The 21,535-nt window shown below is 36.2% G+C and overlaps 3 protein-coding genes across 9 annotated transcripts in view; 2 read left to right on the top strand and 1 right to left on the bottom strand.

The window, feature by feature from the left end:
- LOC120346183 (uncharacterized) overlaps window positions 1-11,451 on the top strand; it is a 36,079-nt gene extending 24,628 nt beyond the window's left edge. For 4 of the 6 annotated variants that reach the window (XM_078115127.1, XM_078115131.1, XM_078115128.1 and 1 more), the window contains 15 exons: window positions 348-1,055; window positions 1,312-2,196; window positions 2,453-3,685; window positions 3,870-4,001; window positions 4,207-4,310; window positions 4,385-4,519; window positions 4,846-5,002; window positions 5,502-5,872; window positions 6,377-6,529; window positions 7,237-7,337; window positions 7,657-7,935; window positions 8,582-8,673; window positions 8,838-9,013; window positions 9,086-9,271; window positions 9,686-11,450. In XM_078115127.1, the coding sequence (XP_077971253.1) occupies window positions 348-1,055; window positions 1,312-2,196; window positions 2,453-3,685; window positions 3,870-4,001; window positions 4,207-4,310; window positions 4,385-4,519; window positions 4,846-5,002; window positions 5,502-5,872; window positions 6,377-6,529; window positions 7,237-7,337; window positions 7,657-7,935; window positions 8,582-8,673; window positions 8,838-9,013; window positions 9,086-9,271; window positions 9,686-10,486 (5,513 nt within the window). In that variant the 3' untranslated portion in view covers window positions 10,487-11,450. Of the gene's footprint in view, window positions 1-347; window positions 1,056-1,311; window positions 2,197-2,452; window positions 3,686-3,869; window positions 4,002-4,206; window positions 4,311-4,384; window positions 4,520-4,845; window positions 5,003-5,501; window positions 5,873-6,376; window positions 6,530-7,236; window positions 7,338-7,656; window positions 7,936-8,581; window positions 8,674-8,837; window positions 9,014-9,085; window positions 9,272-9,685 lie in introns of all 6 variants that reach the window. The other 2 variants (XM_078115129.1, XM_078115130.1) reach the window with 2 other exon arrangements.
- LOC120346232 (FERM and PDZ domain-containing protein 2-like) overlaps window positions 1-21,535 on the bottom strand; it is a 136,603-nt gene that overhangs the window by 85,198 nt on the left and 29,870 nt on the right. The window lies entirely within an intron of this gene.
- Window positions 12,266-14,200, top strand: LOC120346245 (uncharacterized). 2 transcript variants are annotated; one of them, XM_078115537.1, is made up of 4 exons: window positions 12,266-12,846; window positions 13,015-13,095; window positions 13,469-13,590; window positions 14,031-14,200. In XM_078115537.1, exons 1-4 carry the CDS (start codon window positions 12,761-12,763, stop codon window positions 14,135-14,137), a joined length of 396 nt encoding a protein of 131 aa, XP_077971663.1. In that variant the 5' UTR covers window positions 12,266-12,760; the 3' UTR covers window positions 14,138-14,200. The 2 variants fall into 2 exon arrangements, with proteins under 2 accessions (XP_077971663.1, XP_039271890.1); XM_039415956.2 differs by having other exon boundaries at window positions 12,288-12,846; window positions 13,469-13,578.

Below are 21,535 nucleotides of genomic sequence, written 5' to 3'. Positions count from 1 at the left end.
TCATAAATTTTTAAATAATTACGTTATAATAGTGGTCAATTCACAACGTAATCAAAGACATTGCAATGCGCTGCAAACCAGCGGAAACCAAATTTAACCAGACTTGTAAATTGAAAATCTGCAATTCGACAACTGTAATTTTGCAATCTATCATAAATATATTAGATTGATATTGGATAATATTTATATTTGATTGAAATGATTTTGAATCGATGTATATAAAATAGGCATTTGTTTTAAAAACATTCCATGAATGCACAAAATTAGATGCTTCAATAGACTCTTCCTTTGTGACAACATGAGTGCGAATCTATTATAATAATATTACTGATTTTATAAATATGCAGGAACTAGCACATACTCAACGGCGAATTCTCCAACAACAACCACCTTAAAAAATGAGGAGTATCAACAAACGGCGACAAATTTATTATTGATAACAACACCACAAATAGAAGGAAAGAAGTTGACATCAAATATAGAAACATCGTCTTCCAGTATTATATTCAACCAAACATCCGGTTTGATTAGATCGGGTCCTGTTCTGTCCAGTACAAGTTCGACAATTCAGCAACGTGAAAATTCAATGGCAGATACGACTACAACTGTTGCAACAGATAAGACAACAATGACAACGACTCAAGTTGATTTGGCATCGGTCATGCAAAAGGCCGAAACTACTGAAACATTTACAGAAAAAATAGCTGCAGGCACCCAATATGATTTAACCATAGCTGACACTTCTGCCTTCACAGAGCATAAGCCAGAAGATCCAACAGCAGTACACACCGTAACAAATGTGATAATAACAAACGTCCCAGAACTTCGAGAAGAATTAACTTCAGTCAGAACTTCCTATCTTGAATTTTCCAATGCGTCTCAACCCGTGACAAAAGAAACAACGTTTGCTTCACAACCGCAAAAGACTGTCTCGTCAACGGAAATAACAGTCGTACAAACACCAGGGGCAGGAACAAGCAAATCTGAACATTCAACCTTTAGTACAGCAAGCACATCAGAGACTTCAATTGCAATCGATGCTAAATCAACGACTGGTAAATTGGAAAATCTGCAATTAGACAACTGTTATTTCGCAAGCTATCATATTTAATACATTGAATTGATATTGGATGATATTTATATTTGATTCAAATGCTTGAATGATTTTAAAATCGATGTATATAAAATAAGCATTAGTTTTACAAACATTCCACAAGGGCACAAAATTAGATGTCTTACTAGATTCTTCCTTTGTGGCAACATGAGTGCAAATCTATTATAATAATATTACTATTTTTTATAAATATGCAGGAACTAGCACATACTCAACGGCGAATTTTCCAAAAACAAGTCAACCGGAAAGAGCCTCATTGAAAATAACATCAGCTACCGAACCAGAGACAGCGATTATTCAGGAAGCATCTTCAATAATTAAAACAACAGCTCCTACGTTTAGACCAACTGAAACAACTCCCGGTTTTGTAACAAAGCTCAAGATCAATCATACACAGACAACAAATGCTTTAAAAACTGACACCACCTTAAAAAAAGAGGAGTACGAACAAACGGTGACAAGTTTATCGTTGAAAACAACACCACAAACAGAAGGAAAGAAGTTGAATTCAAATATAGAAACAACATCTTCAGGTATTATAACCAACCAAACATCTGATTTGATTAGATCGGGACCAGTCCTGTCCAGTATGCTTTCAACAATTCAGCAACGTGACAATTCAGTTGCAGAAACGACTACAACTGGTGCAACAGATAAGACAACAATGGCAACGATTCAAGTTGATTCGGCATCGGTCCCCGAAATGTCCGAAACATTTACAAAAAAAATAGCTGCAGGAACCCAATATGATTTAACCATAGCTGACACCTCTGCATTCACAGAGCATAAGCCAGAAAAATCAACAGCAGTAAACACCGCACCAAATGTTAAAATAACAAACGTCCCAGAACCTCCGAGAGAATTTACTTCAGTCAGAACTCCCTATCTTGAATTTTCCAATGCGTCCCAACCTGTGACAAAAGAAACAACGTTCGCTCCACAACCGCAAAAGACTGCCTCGTCAACGGAGATAACAGTCGTACAAACACCAGGGGCAGTAACAAGCAAATCTGAACATTCAACATTCAGTACATCAAGCACATCAGATATTTCAATTGCAATCGACGCTAAAGTAACGACTGGTAAATTGAAAAATCTGCAATTAGACAACTGTAATTTTACAAGCTATCATATTTAATACATTAGAATGATTGATATTGGATTATATTTATATTTATTCGAAATGCTTGAATGATTTTAAAATCGATATATACAAAATAACCATTAGTTTTAAAAACATTTCATAAGGGCACAGAATTAGATGCTTTACTAGATTCCTCCTTTGTGACATCATGAGTGCAAACCTATTATAATATTTCTAATCATAAAAATACGCAGGAATGAGCACATACTCAACGGCAAATTATCCAACAACAAGTCAATCGGAAAGAGCCTCATTGAAAATAACATCAGCTACTGAACCAGAGACAACGATCATTCAGGAAGCATCTTCAATAATTAAAACAACAACTCCTACGTTTAGACCAACTGAAACAACCCCCGGTTTTGTAACAAAGCTTAAAATCAGTCATACAGAGACAACAAATGCTTTAAAAACTGAAACCACCTTTAAAAATGAGGAGTACGAACAAACGGCGACAAGTTTATCATTGACAACAACACCACAAACAGAAGGAAAAAAGTTGACATCAAACATAGAAACAACATCTTCAAGTATTATAATCAACCAAACATCTGATTTGATTAGATCGAGTCCAGTACTGCCCAGTATACGTTCAACAATTCAGCACCGTGACAATTCAGTGGCAGATACGACTACAACTGGCACCCAATATGACTTAACCATAGCTGACACCTCAGCCTTCACAGAGCATAAGCCAGAAGAACCAACAGCAGTAAACACCGTATCAAATGTTAAAATAACAAACGTCTCAGAACCTCAAGAAGAATTAAATTCAGTCAGAACTTCCTATCTTGAATTTTTTAATGCGTCTCAACCTGTGACAAAAGAAACAACGTTCGCTTCAAAGCCGCAAAAGACTGCCTCGTCAACAGAAATAACAGTCGTACAAACACCAGGGGCAGTAACAAGCAAATCTGAACTATTAACATTTAGTACAGCAAGCACATCAGTGACTTCAATTGCAACCGATGATAAAGCAACTACGAATGCAGTAGACAAGCCGACAGATGTTGGTTTTATTTATCGAACATCGGGGATCATTATTAATCATACATCAAATTTTATTGACAAGTCAACTAAGCCGTTTGTGTCAGCCACCACTAATACGGACTCTAATTCGACTGCGACTGTTTCAATTACATCAGGTACGTCTACGAAAGAAACACATCAAACGGGTTCTAATACAGATTCAGACATAGCAACAAGGCCGAGCACAAATATTTCACCGCAAACTACATTCATTGTGAGAACTAGCGAACTAATAGAAGAACCAGATAGCAAAAGTACTAAAGCCGAATCAACCGCCACAGCTGAGACGACCGCATCTATAACAAATGAAAATTTAGCGACAATAGCAAAGAATACAGAGTCGACCACAATTACAAAAACAGAAATACCAATTTCCACATCAATTGTTACAAACACAAGTACCATTTTCAATTTTAAAGTTGATAATAAAGAATACATCAATTGAAAAATATATTAAAGTATGTTTTTATAATGCTGTGTGTTTTTCGTGCCATGTACAAATAAGTATACAAACAAGTACGAGTATAACAAATGGTAAATATAATGATGAAAAGCAAATTTATTTTTCTATCAATGTTTCAGACTCTTCATTTGTCAATCGATGTCTTGAAGTAACAGTCAACAGATTCTTAAATAATGAAACAATCACAATTACGTTCCCTACCACTTCTTCGTCGGAATATGCATCATCCGTTCAAAAGTGTTCAAACGGTAGTAAGTGCATTACGTATCAGAATTACATTGTATTTACGCAGGGTAGCAGTGTATTAGATTACATAGTGTGAGTACAAGTTTGCTAAAGTAAGAACAAAATTTACTATCGTATTTAAACTTGAAAGCATAATTTTTCAATAAAAGCGACTTTTAAAATTATATTAGTTGGTATATATACGTTTATTATTATGAAGATTTTTAACAGAAAATCGACCACAAGCGATGAGATATTGCCAAAGAAATAGCACTTGGGGGCAACTGTATTTTCAGTCCTGCACCGACAACAACACCGAACTCCTTTCATCTTTGGTTAGTAATTGAAAATTATATATTAACTTTTTCTAAATTGATTCTCATCCAATCTATCCTATTTTCTGCATCAGAATGTAACATCATCCTCTGCAAATAGTGTTCTTGTAGTGTTAAGTTTCGTCACTTCCGATACAAAGCTAACTGGGAGCGAAGCACAGACGGTGACAAAATTGTTGGAAACAATTGGAAACACATTGCCAAATAAAGTAAGAAACCTTCGCTGGCGCTATAGGTGTCGCTGGATTTCTATTTCAGATCCCAAAGGTTGACGATACAGCCACCAACCTATTTATTTTTTCATCGGGCTATTTGAAAGCTATTCAAATTGAACTGCGAATGCAGACACTAGATATAAAATGCCAAATTAATGAAGTCGGCTATAATAAATCATTGTATAAACGTGTAAGTGACGCTATCTTAGTAGCACTTTTCAACAGATATGATAATTATGCGCTCGTGTTAGAAACATGCATTACCAAGCCAGCAATATTAGCCTACATTTGTAATGAATTCATATGCTTCTGTTTTTCAGGTTTTTTCCTCGACGGCAGATTTGTTTCTAGATACTGCAAACAAGGCCATAAACCACCAAAGTAGCATTTTAATGAGTGAAACCAGAAAAAACAATAAGTTGGCATTAGCAAAAATTATTAATAGACATGCCCTGAAACAAGATATTACAAATGGAGGTATATATACAAAGGTTTCTGTTGATGATAATTCATTCTTGTAAATTAAATTTGTCACTTTGGTGTATCTTGGAAATGAGCCGCGCATGGTATACGCGAAGCATTGAAAATTTGAATTACTCGTTATCTGATTTATACAAAGCTAAAAGAAATTCGGGTTTCATGAGAATAGTTTCTGTGTATATTTCTGATGGCAATCACGGCAAAAAGTGCGACGAACTGCAAATTAATAATTGAAATTTACACATTATTGATATTTTTTTATAATTAGCTTACTGAATTGTTGCAAAAACAACAAAAAAGCTGTCATAAATGATTTTACCTCGTTGTGTTTTAGGCAACTGAACTGAAATTTCACGAAATTTTTATTGTGTTCTCTAAATTTCTAGAAATAATCGTACTCGGTTTTTAGCATAATACCTAGCATATTATTATATGAGTAGGTACCGGAGTAGTAGTGATGAATGTCTTCCAATCGTGCGTTTCCTCTATTTTCAAGGATATATCAACGACAAATCTAACTTTTATATGAATGTTATGCAAATACCCGAAAACACAACAGCAGGGTTTACCTTTCGACAAGATGACACACCTGTGAAATCAGACGAATATTACGGCCTTGTTGTAAACATTCCCCAACAAGCTCTTGATGCGCAGGGGAATGGTTTGAATTCAAAAATAGCCGTCATAGTTTTTAAAGACGGCAACCTTTTCCCATCTGCCAGTGGTTCTGATCTAGTTGGACACATAATCACGATTGAGATTGGTGATTCAGATGGAGAAGTCAATATAACGAACTTAAATTCTCCTATAAAAATTGAGCTAAACTACGCTCGATACACTACTTCACTGCGAAATGTATACAGGCAGGTAAGTCCGTAAAGCATATTACATCACAAATTGGAAGTTGGACTACCTGAATGTTTCTTACCAATTATTGAGAATATTCGACCCCGGGAAGTTATGCGCAATTAATATTACCGATGCTAAAATATTTCATTTTGAAGGTTAGAATATATATATAGATGATTTTTATAGAAAAATAGGTAATTGCAAATAAATTAGAAATAATAAAAATCGATTGCATGAATGATTTGAGTACAATGAAAATTTTTACCTCATATTACAATAAATTAAATGCTGATCCTTTTATCTCCTCATCGCCCCTCAAAACAAAACCCCACTCATAAGAACTTAAATATTGTGATTTAATATAATATATAATTTAATAAGAACTTAAATATTGTGATGAAAAGACTTGTTAGGGGTGATGGCCATATTCTCCATCCTTCAACCAAACATATTTAAATTGGCCATACAAAGGTTATTAGATCAATCACCGGAATATCATATGATAGGAGATATTTTTTCCAGGCTGATCGAAAAGTGGATTTGCGCGCCTCCTGTGTGTTCTACGACTATGCCGTTAACGACTGGTCATCCAACGGAGGGACCTCCAGTTCTGCTGCCAATTCAGATGTAACATGTAACTGGAATCATGCAACCAGTTTCGGAGTTCAGCTCGATGTAAGTCAGTTCTTGTTTGGAGGTAGTTACAATTTTAGTCCACCCAACCCTGTTCTTCATAGCAGAAATAAAGATGAGCATAACCGGTAGATGCCTATTCTATTGTTTTCCCATATTTAGTGCATATTATAGCAAAATCCTTGTAAATCAATACAAATAAAACTCACATTCAGTACTAACCGATGAATGCAGACAGTAATAAATTTATAATGTGTGAAATTGTTCAACGTTTTAATAAAAATGATTTGAAGACTACGATTTGAGTAGGATTTCCTTTTTTCAAACTCAAATTTGAAACCAATTGATTGGGGGTAAATACTGATCAATTTTCACAATGTTGAATCCACTTATTTTATCAAAAATATATATCTGAAAAATATATATCTGAATCCATTAACCTAAATCAAGATTTCTAAAAAAATTTATCTGTGTTAAATAAAAGTAAAGGTAACAACTAACTTTGGTCAAAACAAACAACAAAACATAAGAGTTATCTTCGAGATAGAATTAGATATATATCTAATATTGGAACAGACTAAGAAATGTCGTGTGGACTTGAAAATAATTTGTCCTAATTTATTTCAATATATTTCATCGATTACAAACCACATTTAATGTTGAATCGAAATTAGATATATATCTAATATTGGAAAAGACTATGAAATGTCGTGTGGACGTGAAAAATTAATTTATTTCAATATATTCAGCCTAAATTCATCGATTACAAACCACATTTAATGTTGATGGTAGGGAGTGGAATAGCGACAATTGCACTATTTGTTGTTGTTTTCATATACTTGTTCTTCTGGTGAGTAAACTTATAAATATTTAGGACGATTTTGATTAGCTTGTGGTTGAGAGCATAGGGAAGTTTTAAAATAAGGTAATTCTTTTTTTGAATTCTGATTTATAATGGAATGAAGAATGTTATTCAAATTTTCCAAATAACAGGTATAAATGTTTCGTAACTGTATAAAACTAAGCATATATTCCGGTGAATTTCATGTTTGGTATTATCATATTATTTGTATTAAATATATGATTTATTAGGATTATGTTATACCAATATACTGAATACCAGTATTTGCATGCATTAATATCTTTTTTGAATCTGCTCAACTTTTCAGGCGACTCAGGGAGGATCCAATCGATGTAATAACATTGAATTTGTCACTAACGCTGAGCTTGGCATTTCTCACTTATCTTTGTTCTGGAGTGCTGTGGGGTACTTTAGAGCGCCCGAGTTGCCTGGCGCTCAGCGCGTTTCATCATTTCTTTTTACTGAGCTCGTTTATATGGATGATGACCATGTCACTTGTAGCTGATCGTTGTATCTTCAATCCTAAAAAATGGGTACTTCGGATTGCATTAGCGGATGAAACTCTCACTAACAAAATGATTATGAAGTAAAATATATTAATCCTATCTCTATACACAGTCGCATATCAAACTTGAATCAACAAGGCTCAATTATAGCTTAAGTACTTTCCCTCCGCTGCTTAAATAACTCTTCAGTCTAACTATGTCCGGCCCCTTAAACGTAAATTTATTTCCTGGAATAGTGATTTTCGGGAATTCAAGAAAATTCTGTTAATCATTTTTTCTAGTGGTGGTAAAGTTTCCCTCGTTTTAGAAAAACATTTACTCAGATTAACGCAGAAGTTTCTAATGTAAGAAATTAGATTTGGGTTCAATTAGCTCTGTTCTGTGTTCTCGGTTGGAATCTTAGTTACGGATTTGTAATCTCCATTCACCTGCCCTAGCAATAGCTAAACAACAAATACTAAACCGATAGTTAAAAATGAGTAGCTCTTTACTCATTAGCAATTGCTGCCTAGAGCTTTATTGCCGTAATCGGGTGTGGCAGTCTTATAAAAGTAACTGAAAAAGAAAACATTCCATCATACATTGTAAACAAAATGAACTCATTTTAAAGATGTTATCTACTCGTTATTCACGCCTTCTATAGATTACATCTAAATAATTTAACGCAGTTTAAATGAAACCCGTTTTTAACATGTGTTAATTAATTAAACATACCTTGATTTACAGGTTATGCATCGTTACTTACGCTATATCAATATGCATCTTTTCTCTTACGGCAGCCATAACGATGGGAATTTTTGAAGGTGAAACATCTTCAGGTAATAACATATAAACAACGTGGATCAAATATTTCAACTTGCATTACATATGAGCTTTCCTCGCATTCTTTTTTCTTACACGGACTTTACTTGAAAATATTTCCATGCTTGAAAGAACAAGAATTTTCTTAATTAAAACGACAGTTTTTTTTTCTAACTTTTAGTGAATGGTGTGGCGGTTATTCATCCAGATGCATACACCGAAGTGAACTTTTGTACAGTAAAGGATTGGGCTATGCTCTGTGGATTAGCACTACCAGCCGGCATTTGCCTGTTGTTATCAATCATTGTAGATGTACGCATTGTAAAAGCATTGCACTTCAATCATGATCGCACAAAGGTGATATATTTAGAAATCTTTTGTTGATTATTTGAAACGTTCTTTTTACTAAATGATTGTGGTTAATTTCAGAATAAGTTTCATGGATATCAGACACATTATCAGATCGCTCGTGAATTAGCAGAAAGGGCATTTTTCGTTCCAGTTGTTATGACCATAATCTGGTCCTTACAATTTTGCCGTGTATCCATCGATGATCTCGATGAATCTGTGTATTATATTTTGGATATTGCATTTGGAATTCTATGCCTAATTTTTGTAAGTTTTGTCTCAACCATTAGTCGATATACAAAATGGTATGGTTTTGATATATGGTATAGAATCATTATTTTATAAAACAGAATTATAGTTAAATTTTAAATAACTTATAAAACTATCACTGTTTAAGCAGCTCATTTTTTTATTAACTTTGGTGTCTTGTTAGTTGTACAAAGTAATGAGGTAAAAATGGTCAACCGATCAATCCCAAGCCAACTAGGACTTTTCACGACTCATAACTTTGATATATTTATATTGGACTTACGTCAAAGTCATGGATATACAAAGGCATAAATAAAAAACACACGTTGTAGATTAACTGAACGAAATTTAAAATGTTAAAATGGATATAAATAATATGATAATTTGTTTATTTTACAAATATACTACCTTTTATTATTTATATTTTTGCAGACGACATGTATAGTAATTCTGTTTTTGCTTCGACCGACACATGTTAGAGGAATATTACGCAAAATAGCCATCCGAAGTTGTTGTGGTTCTCACGGATTGTATTATCTTGATCACGAAGGAAAGTCGAACTTTGAACATGTGCCAGGACCTGAACCGGATCAACTGGCGAATACGGTTCATTTACCTTATGGTATGACAGTCACACCAGCAGCTGATGATCCCAGACCGTCTTTTTCGAGAATTGGGTTCCGAGAGGACGCATCAAGCGGCGGAGCTGGAATAAGAGTAAAGCGTTGGAGAGCCAGTGACGCTGTCGCGCAAACAGATTATGTTCTTACTGGAGGTAGAATGGGGTTGAAGGGATTCAAACAAATCAATGATATACAGCTTTCAACTCTTTATTTTGATGACAACAACATAGAAGAATCTGACGCAAAAATTGACGGAATGGGTGTCGTTGAAATCAATGACGCAATGAAGGAAACTGTTGTGACGCATCCAGAAGAACCAGTTTATTCAAAAGTTAATAAAAAATCGAATAGGAAGTCTACAAAACTATCTATAGATGTAGAAGTCGATGATTCTTTTACCCTCGAAAAGGAGTTAAGGTCGGAAAAAAGTGCAAATGGTCGTATCGAAGACAATCAAGAATACAATTACAATGCTAATGACGTTAGGCGCGAAATCGAATCTACTACATCGGATAACTCGTCAGTCGGTGGTTTTCCACGGAGAACACTGAGTTCTGATCGCAATTCAGATACTAGTCTGAATGTTGTTGTAAGAAAATATTTAGATTGATTCGAAATATGTAAAGCTTGATGGCGGCTTATATAACCAATCGTACAAAATACTGATACAACGTGTACAAATCATGCTGTAGGCGGTAAAATGTAAGATATGTGAGAATATTTGTTACTTTATGTTTCTTATTTGAAAAAATCAACATGTATATATGATACGAAGCAGTTGCGACACAATCTTTCGATAGTTAATGTACAAATAGATGAGGCGTAGATTTCCCTGTGAATTATGATTGCTTGTCTGTGTTATGCATTTGCAGCGACCCCTAAGTACAATCTCGTGACGCCCGCTGATTGGCTCGCATCCTATACATTCAATATCCTAATTTTATTTTAAATTCGATACTAATGCATATGTTATTTTAACATATTACCAGACTTGTCCATGGGACTTATTTTTCTGTCCCATTCCCATCCCATAGCAACTATGCCTGTCCAATCCCATCCCATGGGATTCCCATTGGAATAAAATTATTAAATTTAGGTTTAGCGTCTACTAAATAGGACTACATGTACGAAGAGACATGCAACACAACGAAATTTACGAACTTTGTTAACTTTATATTCATAACTATTATACATGTGTCCATCATCCCCTTCACGAAGTATATTGTTAAGGCTGAATATATTTTGCTCTTTATATCTAACAAGAGAACTATGCTCAAATATATGGACACGGAGTCCATAACGAAATGTTTTACCATCATTTTCCTGAAAATCATACAGTTTTCGTGTCCCGTGGGAAAAACAAATGTGTGCTGTCTCATCCCATCCCATGGGACGTTTCCCATGGACAAGCCTGCATATTACATTATATCAACTACGCTACATTGCACTATATATTATATGCATATATACTTATTTATTTATATTGATTACATATCGTTTATTTATACTGATTCAAAACAAACATTATAAAATCATGCATATCATTCTATTTTTTCGGGCGTTGTGAATGGGCTTTCGGCAATAGGTTGCATTTGATTTATCAATTCTAAGCAGACTAAGATACAATTGGATACGCTTATATTCTAAGTTGTACGAAAAAAAGTAATGACGAATGTGTCCTCGTGAAGTTGCAATAACACAGCACACTAAAATTATCTGCTTATATAACTGACATATGTTGTTGTGTTCTGTTTAAAATTAATCATCCGGAATTAGATTAAAAAAAATTCTATTTGTAGACCATCCTAAAAACTCGACCTGGACAGACATACTGTGGAACTGACTGGCGTGGCGCACAGTGTTCGAGGAGAACGAATGAATAGATACAAATATAAAAATTACAACAAATTTTAGTACTTATTGGAAACAAAAGCAGCTGTGAATCGAAGCCTTATTATATTACCCCGGTTGTATGTAGGACGTTTATTCATTCCTTTGAGCTCTTGAGACGCTGCTAAAAAGTTAACAAAATCTTTGCTTTTTATAGTGATTTCTGTATTAATTTTAGGACAGAATACAGTTTATCCCAAGGTTAACATTGGATTATTTCAACAAAGTTAGATGTTAACGTATGAAAAATATTCTCTGTATAAAACGTTTGTATTTCTTACGGTGCATAACCTCAACTGAGCTTCGAGTAGCGGTTTAGAAATTGAATGATTTTTGCTTAGGTTTGATATTGTTTGATTCCGTTTATGAGATGTCTATTGTGTTGAGATACTTAATAATATGCTGAGTTGTTCAAACAGAACTCGGCAAAACAGTTTATCGTGCAATTTGAATAATATTAGCGGATCAAGCTTTAGTGCCGTCAGGTAATAGGGTGATTTTTGTTGAAGTGATTTTCTGAGGCTTTCTGTACGCTGACACAAATACAACATTCGCCTGACTGGAGTCAGATCCTTTGGAATAGTTATGTTTGCTCATGATACAGCAACATTTAAATGATCGCATATGAATTAACCAGCGCAGTATGTAAGGTATAGAAAACGTATGTTTGTTTCGCCCAGTCCTAGATACAAGTTAATGATAATTTGTAAGTGCTACAATAAGTATAGAACGAGATGACCCAAAAATCGTGTTAACTGCTCAGATTTTGTGGAGATTTGAACTCAGAAGTACACAAGGGTGAATCATAAAGTGACTTGGTATAGTATACAAAAAACAACTGTTGACGTTGAGCGAATTTGATTAACTTAAAGTATTAATCCTGAAAACATTTATAAAAGTCGTATTTCTGCGTGTAGGTTCTAGTAAATATATTTTATTACTAACATCGTGTTTAGCGGATTAAGTCAAAGTATACAATCAAAATACTTCAAAAATGGCCGGCCTGGCAGAACCTATACGATTGAGGGAGTTCACAAATAAACACCCGCAAATAAATATAGAAGACGTCCATCCTGGCAAGTAAGACAATGATATATATCATTATAAGGATATTTATTTTTGATGTGGCGCCCCTATTTTGCTTTAACATTTATTTTAGTCAGGGATTTATAATTCCGCTCATATAATCATAAACAACACACGGAAAATCTTTCAGGCAATGCTGAAAAACCCTCGTTATTTTTGCAGAACTCCAATAACTGGTAAAACCCTCCACGGATTGTACGTTGGAGAAGTTGGCAGACGTCATCCAGCGGATCCTAATCAAATGTGAGTAACTGCTATTTCGTTGATTAGAATACAGGCTACTTCTTTTACATCCGCGAGCAAGCGTACACTTTTTCATACTGTTACACAAATTTCAAAAATAAAAAAGCGGGTGCTTAGTTTTTTCTTCAATACAGGATTCCCGTGCTGAAGGTAATATTTACTTTTAAACAAACAGGAAATGTTTATTTTAAGGTCTCTCTGTGTGTATTGTACGCATATTACAACAAACTTAGTTCCTCTGAACATTAAGAATAGATGAATTAAGTGAATTTGTCTGTTACATTCATAGGGTAACACAATGAGCATATATATGCTCATTGGGTAACAGCATTGGATTCCGGATTTATTTATTCCGGACTACTTTTAATTTCAGATCCTACAAATTACATTTTGATCAGACGATTCCAGATTTTTTGGATTTGCCGACTGTTACACACGTTTCACATGAAACGTTATATAATCGCACCTATAAATCACATTTTGGTGAGAGAAATTGTAAGATATGTGTTTTATATGGGATTAGTCAGTCAGGTATTTGTTTTCAGATGCATGGACTTGATGGTGAATAATTCCAGATTTTTTGGATTTGCCGGCTGTTACACACGAAACGTTATATAATCGTAGATATACATAAATCGCATTGTGGAGAGGGAAATTGTAACATATGTGTCTTATATGAGATTATTCAGCCAGTTATTTGCTTTCAGATGCAGGGACTTGATAATAAAGAAAGCCGTGACCAGAGGTCAAGTACAAATATTTCAGATAGGCCCTACGACATAGAAATATCCATAGGTATGCGCTATTTTTTAGGAACATGTGTCAATAGTTATCCAAAATATAAAGAGATACCATAAATCGTTGGTTCAAAAATTTGAGCTATTTACATTCGCGTCATACTTCAAATAATATAATCATTCTTTTTTCTCTTATAGTGAATACGGACTTCAAGTATACGCCGACGAGTTATTTCAGACCACTTCCGATCGGAGCGAAATCATCGCCAGATTTACTTTCTGTTAGACGTCCAACGCGGCCCTGACAAATTTATGAGAATACCTTTCCGCTTGCTTTCTTGTCTGAATAAAAGAACATGTTTTATTAAGTCACCACATGTTATTTAAGCAAAGGAAATCTGAGTGTATATTGAAAACCCAGCATCTACAGGGATGATTCTTTACCTTACATGAAAACTAGAGCGTCGTAAGCAAGTCTATAAATACGATTCGAAGTTTCATTTACAATTCACATAATTGGATTCTTCAATAGAAATATAAGTTGCTGTCGCCAATTTGTCACAGAATTCCTGCCAGCATGCTACTTAAACCAGTGGTCGGCAACCTTTTTTCGGTGACGGACCAGTAAAGCCTGACCCAAATTTTGGCGGACCACCTTATATAGACTTACCAAGCTCATGTAATAAATTATATGTATTAGGAAAAATAGGTTGATATTAAATTCAAAAATAAAAGTGATGCTATTCAAGTAACATGTTTCTTACGTTCGGCCTACTATGATTTTGTAGTTGTCAATTTTGAAAACCCGACCTCACATAAAGGTACGTTTGTCAAGTGTCCCATTGTACCCCACTCGTGGGGCACATTTGGACAGAACCTGGGGCACAGTGGGCATGAAGTATGCACTTTTAAAATCAATGTTCAACCAAAATATTTCAGATATTTTTACACAAAATTCCGCAAACAAATTATTTCATCTTATTTTTTGATTTCAAATCTGGAAATATTTTTGATTCTCGAATATATTCCATATCGGGCCATGGGTCGAAAAATACCATAATATTAAACAAAATATAACGCATCTCTAGGCCCCTAAGCACTTATTGTATCAAACACTGTCGAATTGTGCTCAGTAAGGCATGGCCCACTGAACCTCGGTCCATTGTTTCCCATAGGAAACATATATTTTCGAACAATCACACAGCAAAATTAGGAAGGCACATCTACTCGCCAAAGTTACGAATATTTTACAGAAGAGTGAAGCTGAAAAATATCAGACGATGGTTTGTCATGTTGGAAAGGCTAAAGTAGAAAAAACTTGGAATGGTGAAATTTTAGTTCCCCCCCCCCAAAATCGATTTCACCTCATAGCTTGCGTCGCTCTGCACGGCCGTTGTCCGTTTGCGGGACGCATTGTAACTCACCTGTAGGTAGGGCTGGGCATTTCGAATCGAATAGGGAATTATTCGAATAGGCTCTAATAGGTTCTTCATTTTGAATCGCTGCCATCTTGTTTTTTTCTTTCCGCCAATGGTCGAGGTGAATTCTCAAATATTTTTTTTTTAAAGCCATATATTTTCAACGCGATTCTAACATATATATGGCTATTTTCTGTAGTGAGTTATTGATAAAACGTGTTTGTTATTAGGTGTGAACGCTCAGTGATCTATCTGAGTGATTTATTCTATTTCTTCAGTAATTCATTTGTTAAGAAGACCAATTACTATAAAAAAGTCGCTTACAATTATATATTTCCAAGTATTCGAGATTCGATTCGAAAAAAATTATTCGATTAGATTCTGAAATCACATGGTATTCGGAAATACCCAGCCCTACCCATAGGTATGGATTCCATCGATCTGGAACCCAAAATATAGACGACTGGAAAATTTTCTGCATTGTGAGCAGAAATAGCTGACTTTTCTATGGCCTCCAGGTTAATGTCACAATTACAGCCGTCGCAGTATGCCAAACACCCATCCTTCAAGCTTCGTTTAGCTTTGAATTCTTTCCCGTACTCATCACAAAAAACTTTCTTACATTTGCTCATTTTTCAATTTAGGCTAAAATAACCACCACCACGACAAAACCTCAGGATCGCCACACTAACAATGCTTCATGCCTGTCTGTGCCTTGCTTCTTTGTGTTCCAAATAGGATTGTGTCGTTTTTATGATGCCACAATAAAGCTTTGGCGATAAAACAAACAACACAAAGCTTCCTTTATGAAGTCCAAATATGACAAAACAAGGACACGCAAGCCAAAAATAAGGACGCAAGCTAAAAATACGATAAGTCAAAAATAAGGACAAATCTCAGAAATAAGGACGGTATGGAATCCCTGCCTATAGGCAAATTCAAACATCAAACGGCATACGTGATTCCGGATATAGTATAAGTGTAAGAGTCGATTTTTCACTGTGCCCCATGTCCCTTCGTGGCCCACCTTTCCCTATTGACCAAAAGACTGCCAAAGTAGGCCTACCCTATAAATCGCAAAGACTCTTTCCAGCTCATTATTGTTTAAAATTTCAATCAACTATTCTATACAGGACAATCTAGTCGCTGATAAAATAATCCCATTGTGCAAGGATGTTTGTAAGGCATCAGTTGGAAGCTCAGTATGACAAAGGACGCAAATCGGAACAATTTTGATGCTCTCACTTACGGCCATACAATTATATTGCAAGTAAGATTCATTGTACTTTTTAGTCGTATGGTTGTGGTTGTTAGATTATAAAGATGGTATTAGAACATTGTCCTTTTTGTGTCACGTTTCTGCGAACCGGTAGTATTCTTTCCGCGGACCGGCAATGGGTCGCGGCCCGGTGGTTGCCGACCACTATGACGATACAGCCTCGTTTAAGGCAAGATTGTAATTCAACTCATAACATATATATAGCCTATATGATTTTTGGCTCATAACATATATATAGCCTATATGATTTTTGGCATGCCTTCAGAATCTAGACTACTTCTGTTGTCGATACACGTAAAAGATAATTAGGTTCGCGAGGACTGCTGAACTTCTCGCCCGTGCTGCGAAGTGGGAGAAAAGTTCCAAACGCTCCAAGTCGTTCAAGTGTTAAAAGATAATATCGGCTGTTTAAAAAAGTTTGATTCTGGTTCCCTAACCCCAAAAAAGGCCAATATTTGACTTTAAAAACATTGGCGAAACCGTGCCTTTTTTGCTACTTTCCAAAATTTCTTTGGTTTGAGTGTAAATTTTTGGACTCTTGACCCGAACTTTTAGAAGCCTACACTCCCGATTGCGATCAAATGTTGGCTGCGTCTTATATACAGAGCTGCCAATCTAGATGTTTTATATCTAGATCTAGATGTTTTTTTTGAAGATCTAGATGTAAAGTTTGGTTATAAAATCTTGATGTTAGCTATAAAATCTTTATATTTCTTATTTCAAGGTTCTAAATATTACCCAGTGGGAAATAAATAAAGAGATGTGTGTAATACTGTAATAGGTGAATGAATATTATTTCACTATTTAGAAGTATTGATGTAAGATTGATAAAACAGTATATATTTACGATAAAACTCACTCATATTGTAATCGTCCACCGGTACCATACAGCCATATGTACTTAAAATATTTGAATAACGAATTAAACATGTCTAAAACATGTGACGTTTTAATTAACGTTAAGTAGAAAGGATGATATGTGGTCCGATGATATTGTTGCCAAGGGGTTTTAAAATTATTAGGTTATTTAAGTTTATAAGTGCTATTGAATGTGTCTCTCTTTAAACATCAACCTTTCAAAATGCCAAAGTGTATACACTACCAGCAAAAATTTAGAAAATATTGGCTTAATGGTTTGCCCCTTCAGATGATAAGAACAAGGTCTTTTGTAAGTTCTGCAGGTGGGAATTGAATTCTAGGATATATTGTTAGCTTCTTCGACATCTAATATTACTGTAAAATTACTTATCGATCTTTAGATCGGTAAGTATGTTGATAGGTACTTGTCTGTTAATTAGCGAGTTATTAATTAATTAGTGATGGGACACGCGGTGTCACTATAGAGTCATGAATCGAAACCGCAGTTTCGATCGATAAGTCTTCGGTCTCCGACCGATATTCTCGTGGTTACTTTTCATCAAATTCAATGACTTCATATCTAGATGTATTTTCTAGACAATAGGGGCAGCCCTGCTTGTATATCTGGGATTTGGAAACAGTCAAGTCCAAGCATTGAACTCGCTAGAACAGGTACAGCAAACCTTTTTCAATGAATGGATCAAAAATTTTATTTTTATTATGGAAAAGAAGACTGTGTCATAGATATTTAATCAATGTTCACAACACGTAGGCCTATATCAGGACTGACGCGTTTTCCGGTTCTTGATTTCGTGATATTTATGTGCGAAAACACCCTCTCGCATGCATATAAATTACAGGAAACGTTTTTAAATGGCTTCAAGAGAGTTTATGAGTGAATTCCACTTTGAGAGGAATATTTTTTTTGATCGACTCTCAACTTCATTCATGAGGTCACTACCATCCATCTCTCTATTAATTTTTTATGCTCCAGGAAAATATACAAATCTCAAATCGCAGTGGCGGCGCGTCAATAGGGCCAACCGGGGCAATGCCTCGGTTGTTTTTTCGGTATAATAAAAAATATTCGAAAAATACCTCAATATCGGTTGCACAGACTGTCTACACTAGCCATATTCTCCCGACATGGTTCATTTTTCGCTCGCAAAGCCTTCGCCGAACGTCGACAGGGCGACGCCGATTTTGCCCCGGTTGCTCATTGTATATCGTATTCTCTCTTTTATCTTCCACTCGCCGCGTATGTCTCCTTTGTTTTCTGTTTCTTTTACTAAATCATCGGGGCCGATCGGGGCTAGCCCCGAAATTATGACGACACAATGCCGACGTTTCTTACAACAACGTGTTGACACATTCACGCATTCCTTCTCGTTCGTTGGTTGCTTGAAGAGTTGATAGTTTCCTCGCCTTCGTTTTTGTCGCTTGTTTCGCTATTTGAATCAGTTAGAGACCTTTAGTCCATTTGCTTTCGATTTTCCACATTCCTTTTGAGCTCCTCACTTCTTTCCGGCTTCGCATTTCTTAGCCTTAGACCTCATAATGAATAAGGTTGATGCACTACTTCGCACTCCGTTTTCGCAGCTGCCGCTGGAACAAAAATTAGAGGTACAACGTCTTGGGCCTTATCAACCAAAAAATTGTTCACTGGAGCAATCCCATGACGGAGGAAAGCGTCGGCGTACATTCTGCGCAGAAACTTGGTATAAAAAACACGAATGGTTGTGTTACAGCGAGGACAAAAATGCATTTTTTTGTTTTTATTGCCTACTTTTTGCTACCGCCCGTGACTCACGTTGGTGTAAATTTGGTTTTAGAGATCTTAAACATCTTTCCGAGCGTGCCAGAGATCATCAATCTTCTAAGGAGCATCTGGACAATGCAGTAAAATACCGAACATTCGGAAATGTTAATATTGCAGCACAGTTGGATGAAGGACGCGCGGTTTCTATTCGTCGGCACAACCAAAACGTCGAGAAAAACCGCCATGTTCTCGGTCGATTGATAGATGTTTTGAAGTTCATTGGCTGTCACGAGCTGTCCCTCCGTGGGCACGATGAACGGGCTGGCTCTTCTAATAGAGGGGTATTTTTGGATATGGTGGAATACACCGCATCCCTAGATACAGTATTGAGAGATCATCTTGATGCCGCAACTGTTTCGAAAGGGTCGACATCTAAGGATATCCAAAATGATTTGCTCGACTCAATGTATAAAATTTATTTACAACATTTGGCTCTGGAAATTGAGAATTGCCAGTTCCTTTCGATTCAGTCTGACGAGACAACTGACATCACGTGCGTTTCCCAACTGGCTGTGATTTTTCGGTTTGTGAAAGATGGTAAACCTACCGAGAGATTTCACAGCTTTGTACCAATCGTTGATCGCACGGCTTGCGGGATATCGGCTGTACTGAAAGAAGTGTTACAGCCTTACAACGCGAAGTCAAAATTGATAGCTCAAACTTATGACGGCGCGGCAGTCATGAGTGGGTCGAAACATGGTGTTCAAGTTTATATAAAAGAAGATTTTCCTCATGCGCATTTTTTACATTGTTATGCACACCAATTTAACCTCGTTAATAAAAATATGTGTCTTGATACCCCTCTCGTCCGTATATTTTTTGCAAATGTTTCGGGGTTTTTGCAAATGTTTCGGGTTTTTTTTTTTCGTGTCGCCGAAGCGCTCTGACCTTCTTCGCCAGATATGTAGCCGCCGGTGACCGTACATTTGAACCCACGTACATTTGAACCCATGTCTATATCCGCGGGTTCAATCAATATGCGGGTGCTGAAACCCATGGGTTAGGGTTAGTATGGGTTCAACTATCTGTACAACAAAAAAAATTCCATAGGTGCAATAGTATGCAGGTGCAATTGTCATGGGTTCAAATGTACGTGGGTTCAAATGTAATGGAACCGTAGCCGCCGTCTCCCAGCTTGTGCACCAACACGTTAGAACTTCCAATCACGCGTGGTGCAGGGCGTGTCCGAAATTAGGTCTGAGCTCATTGAGTGTTTCAATGGCATTCAGAGCTCTCCGGTTTGGGACGAACGCTCTGTGAGGGAGGCGGCAGGTCTAAAGCGTCTGCTAGAAGATGGTGAGTTTTCATTTTTTCTCGCTTTTTTCTCCACAATATTCTATCACGTGGATGTATTATACGGCGCATTGCAGTCAAGGCTAATGGATGGAGCGTCTGTGCAGTCGTGTATTTCAGACTTCTGCGATTCTGTATCTCGTATCCGGGAAACAATAAAATACGACGACACATGGAGTGCTTCTTTACGCCGCGGGCAAACAACGCAGCGTTTGATTTTGTCTGCAAAGGAATGCTGTGACATTCTGGTGAATCAAATAGGCGATCGTCTGCGCACTGAACACCTTGCCGCGTTCTCTTTGATGAACCCCAAAATTTTTTCAAAATTTGCACGTCAATTTCCCATCCATTTGTTGGCTACTGTCTCCAAATTTTACCCCATGATAAACGTGGGTAAATTGGAAAATGAATTACGATGTATATACACCAATCAAACTTTTTTGAACATCACATCAATTTGCGCGCTCTATGGGTTCCTCATAGATAACACTCTATTAACTACCTTTGCGGCGTCTGCAAAATTTCTGGACATCATTTTGACGACGCCTATTTCTTCCGCCGACGCAGAGTGAACATTCAGCACGCTGAAGCGTATTAAAACGTATCTCAGAAACACAATGAAGCAAGATAGATTAAATTCCTTGGCTGTTTTATCCATTCACAGAGACGTTATTTCTGGGATGCATGACTTTAATCAGCGCGTTATTGAGCATTTTGCTTCCAAGAAACCGCGGCGTGTTGCATATATGTTCAAGCAGTAGAAGTCTAGCAGCATATATATCTATGAGTAAGGATGCCAAGTATGAGTACTTACAAGTATTCGATTCTTATCCGATTCCTAAATTTTCGATTCCGATTCTCGATTCCGAATCTCGATTCCTCGACATATCTTACCGAAAACACATACTCACCTAAGCAATACCATATGAAATCAAACAAGAGCACGATGTTCAAATTCTGGACTGCCAAGAAGGCCGAAACTAAGTGGTATGGGTATCCAATCTGTCACAGGAGACAAAATCGCACAAAAAAAAAC

The sequence above is a fragment of the Styela clava genome, chromosome 8, assembly GCF_964204865.1.
Source record: "Styela clava chromosome 8, kaStyClav1.hap1.2, whole genome shotgun sequence".
Classification (NCBI taxonomy): domain Eukaryota; kingdom Metazoa; phylum Chordata; class Ascidiacea; order Stolidobranchia; family Styelidae; genus Styela; species Styela clava.
Note: the sequence above shows the minus strand (reverse complement) of the source record. Positions and strands in the feature narration are given on the sequence as shown.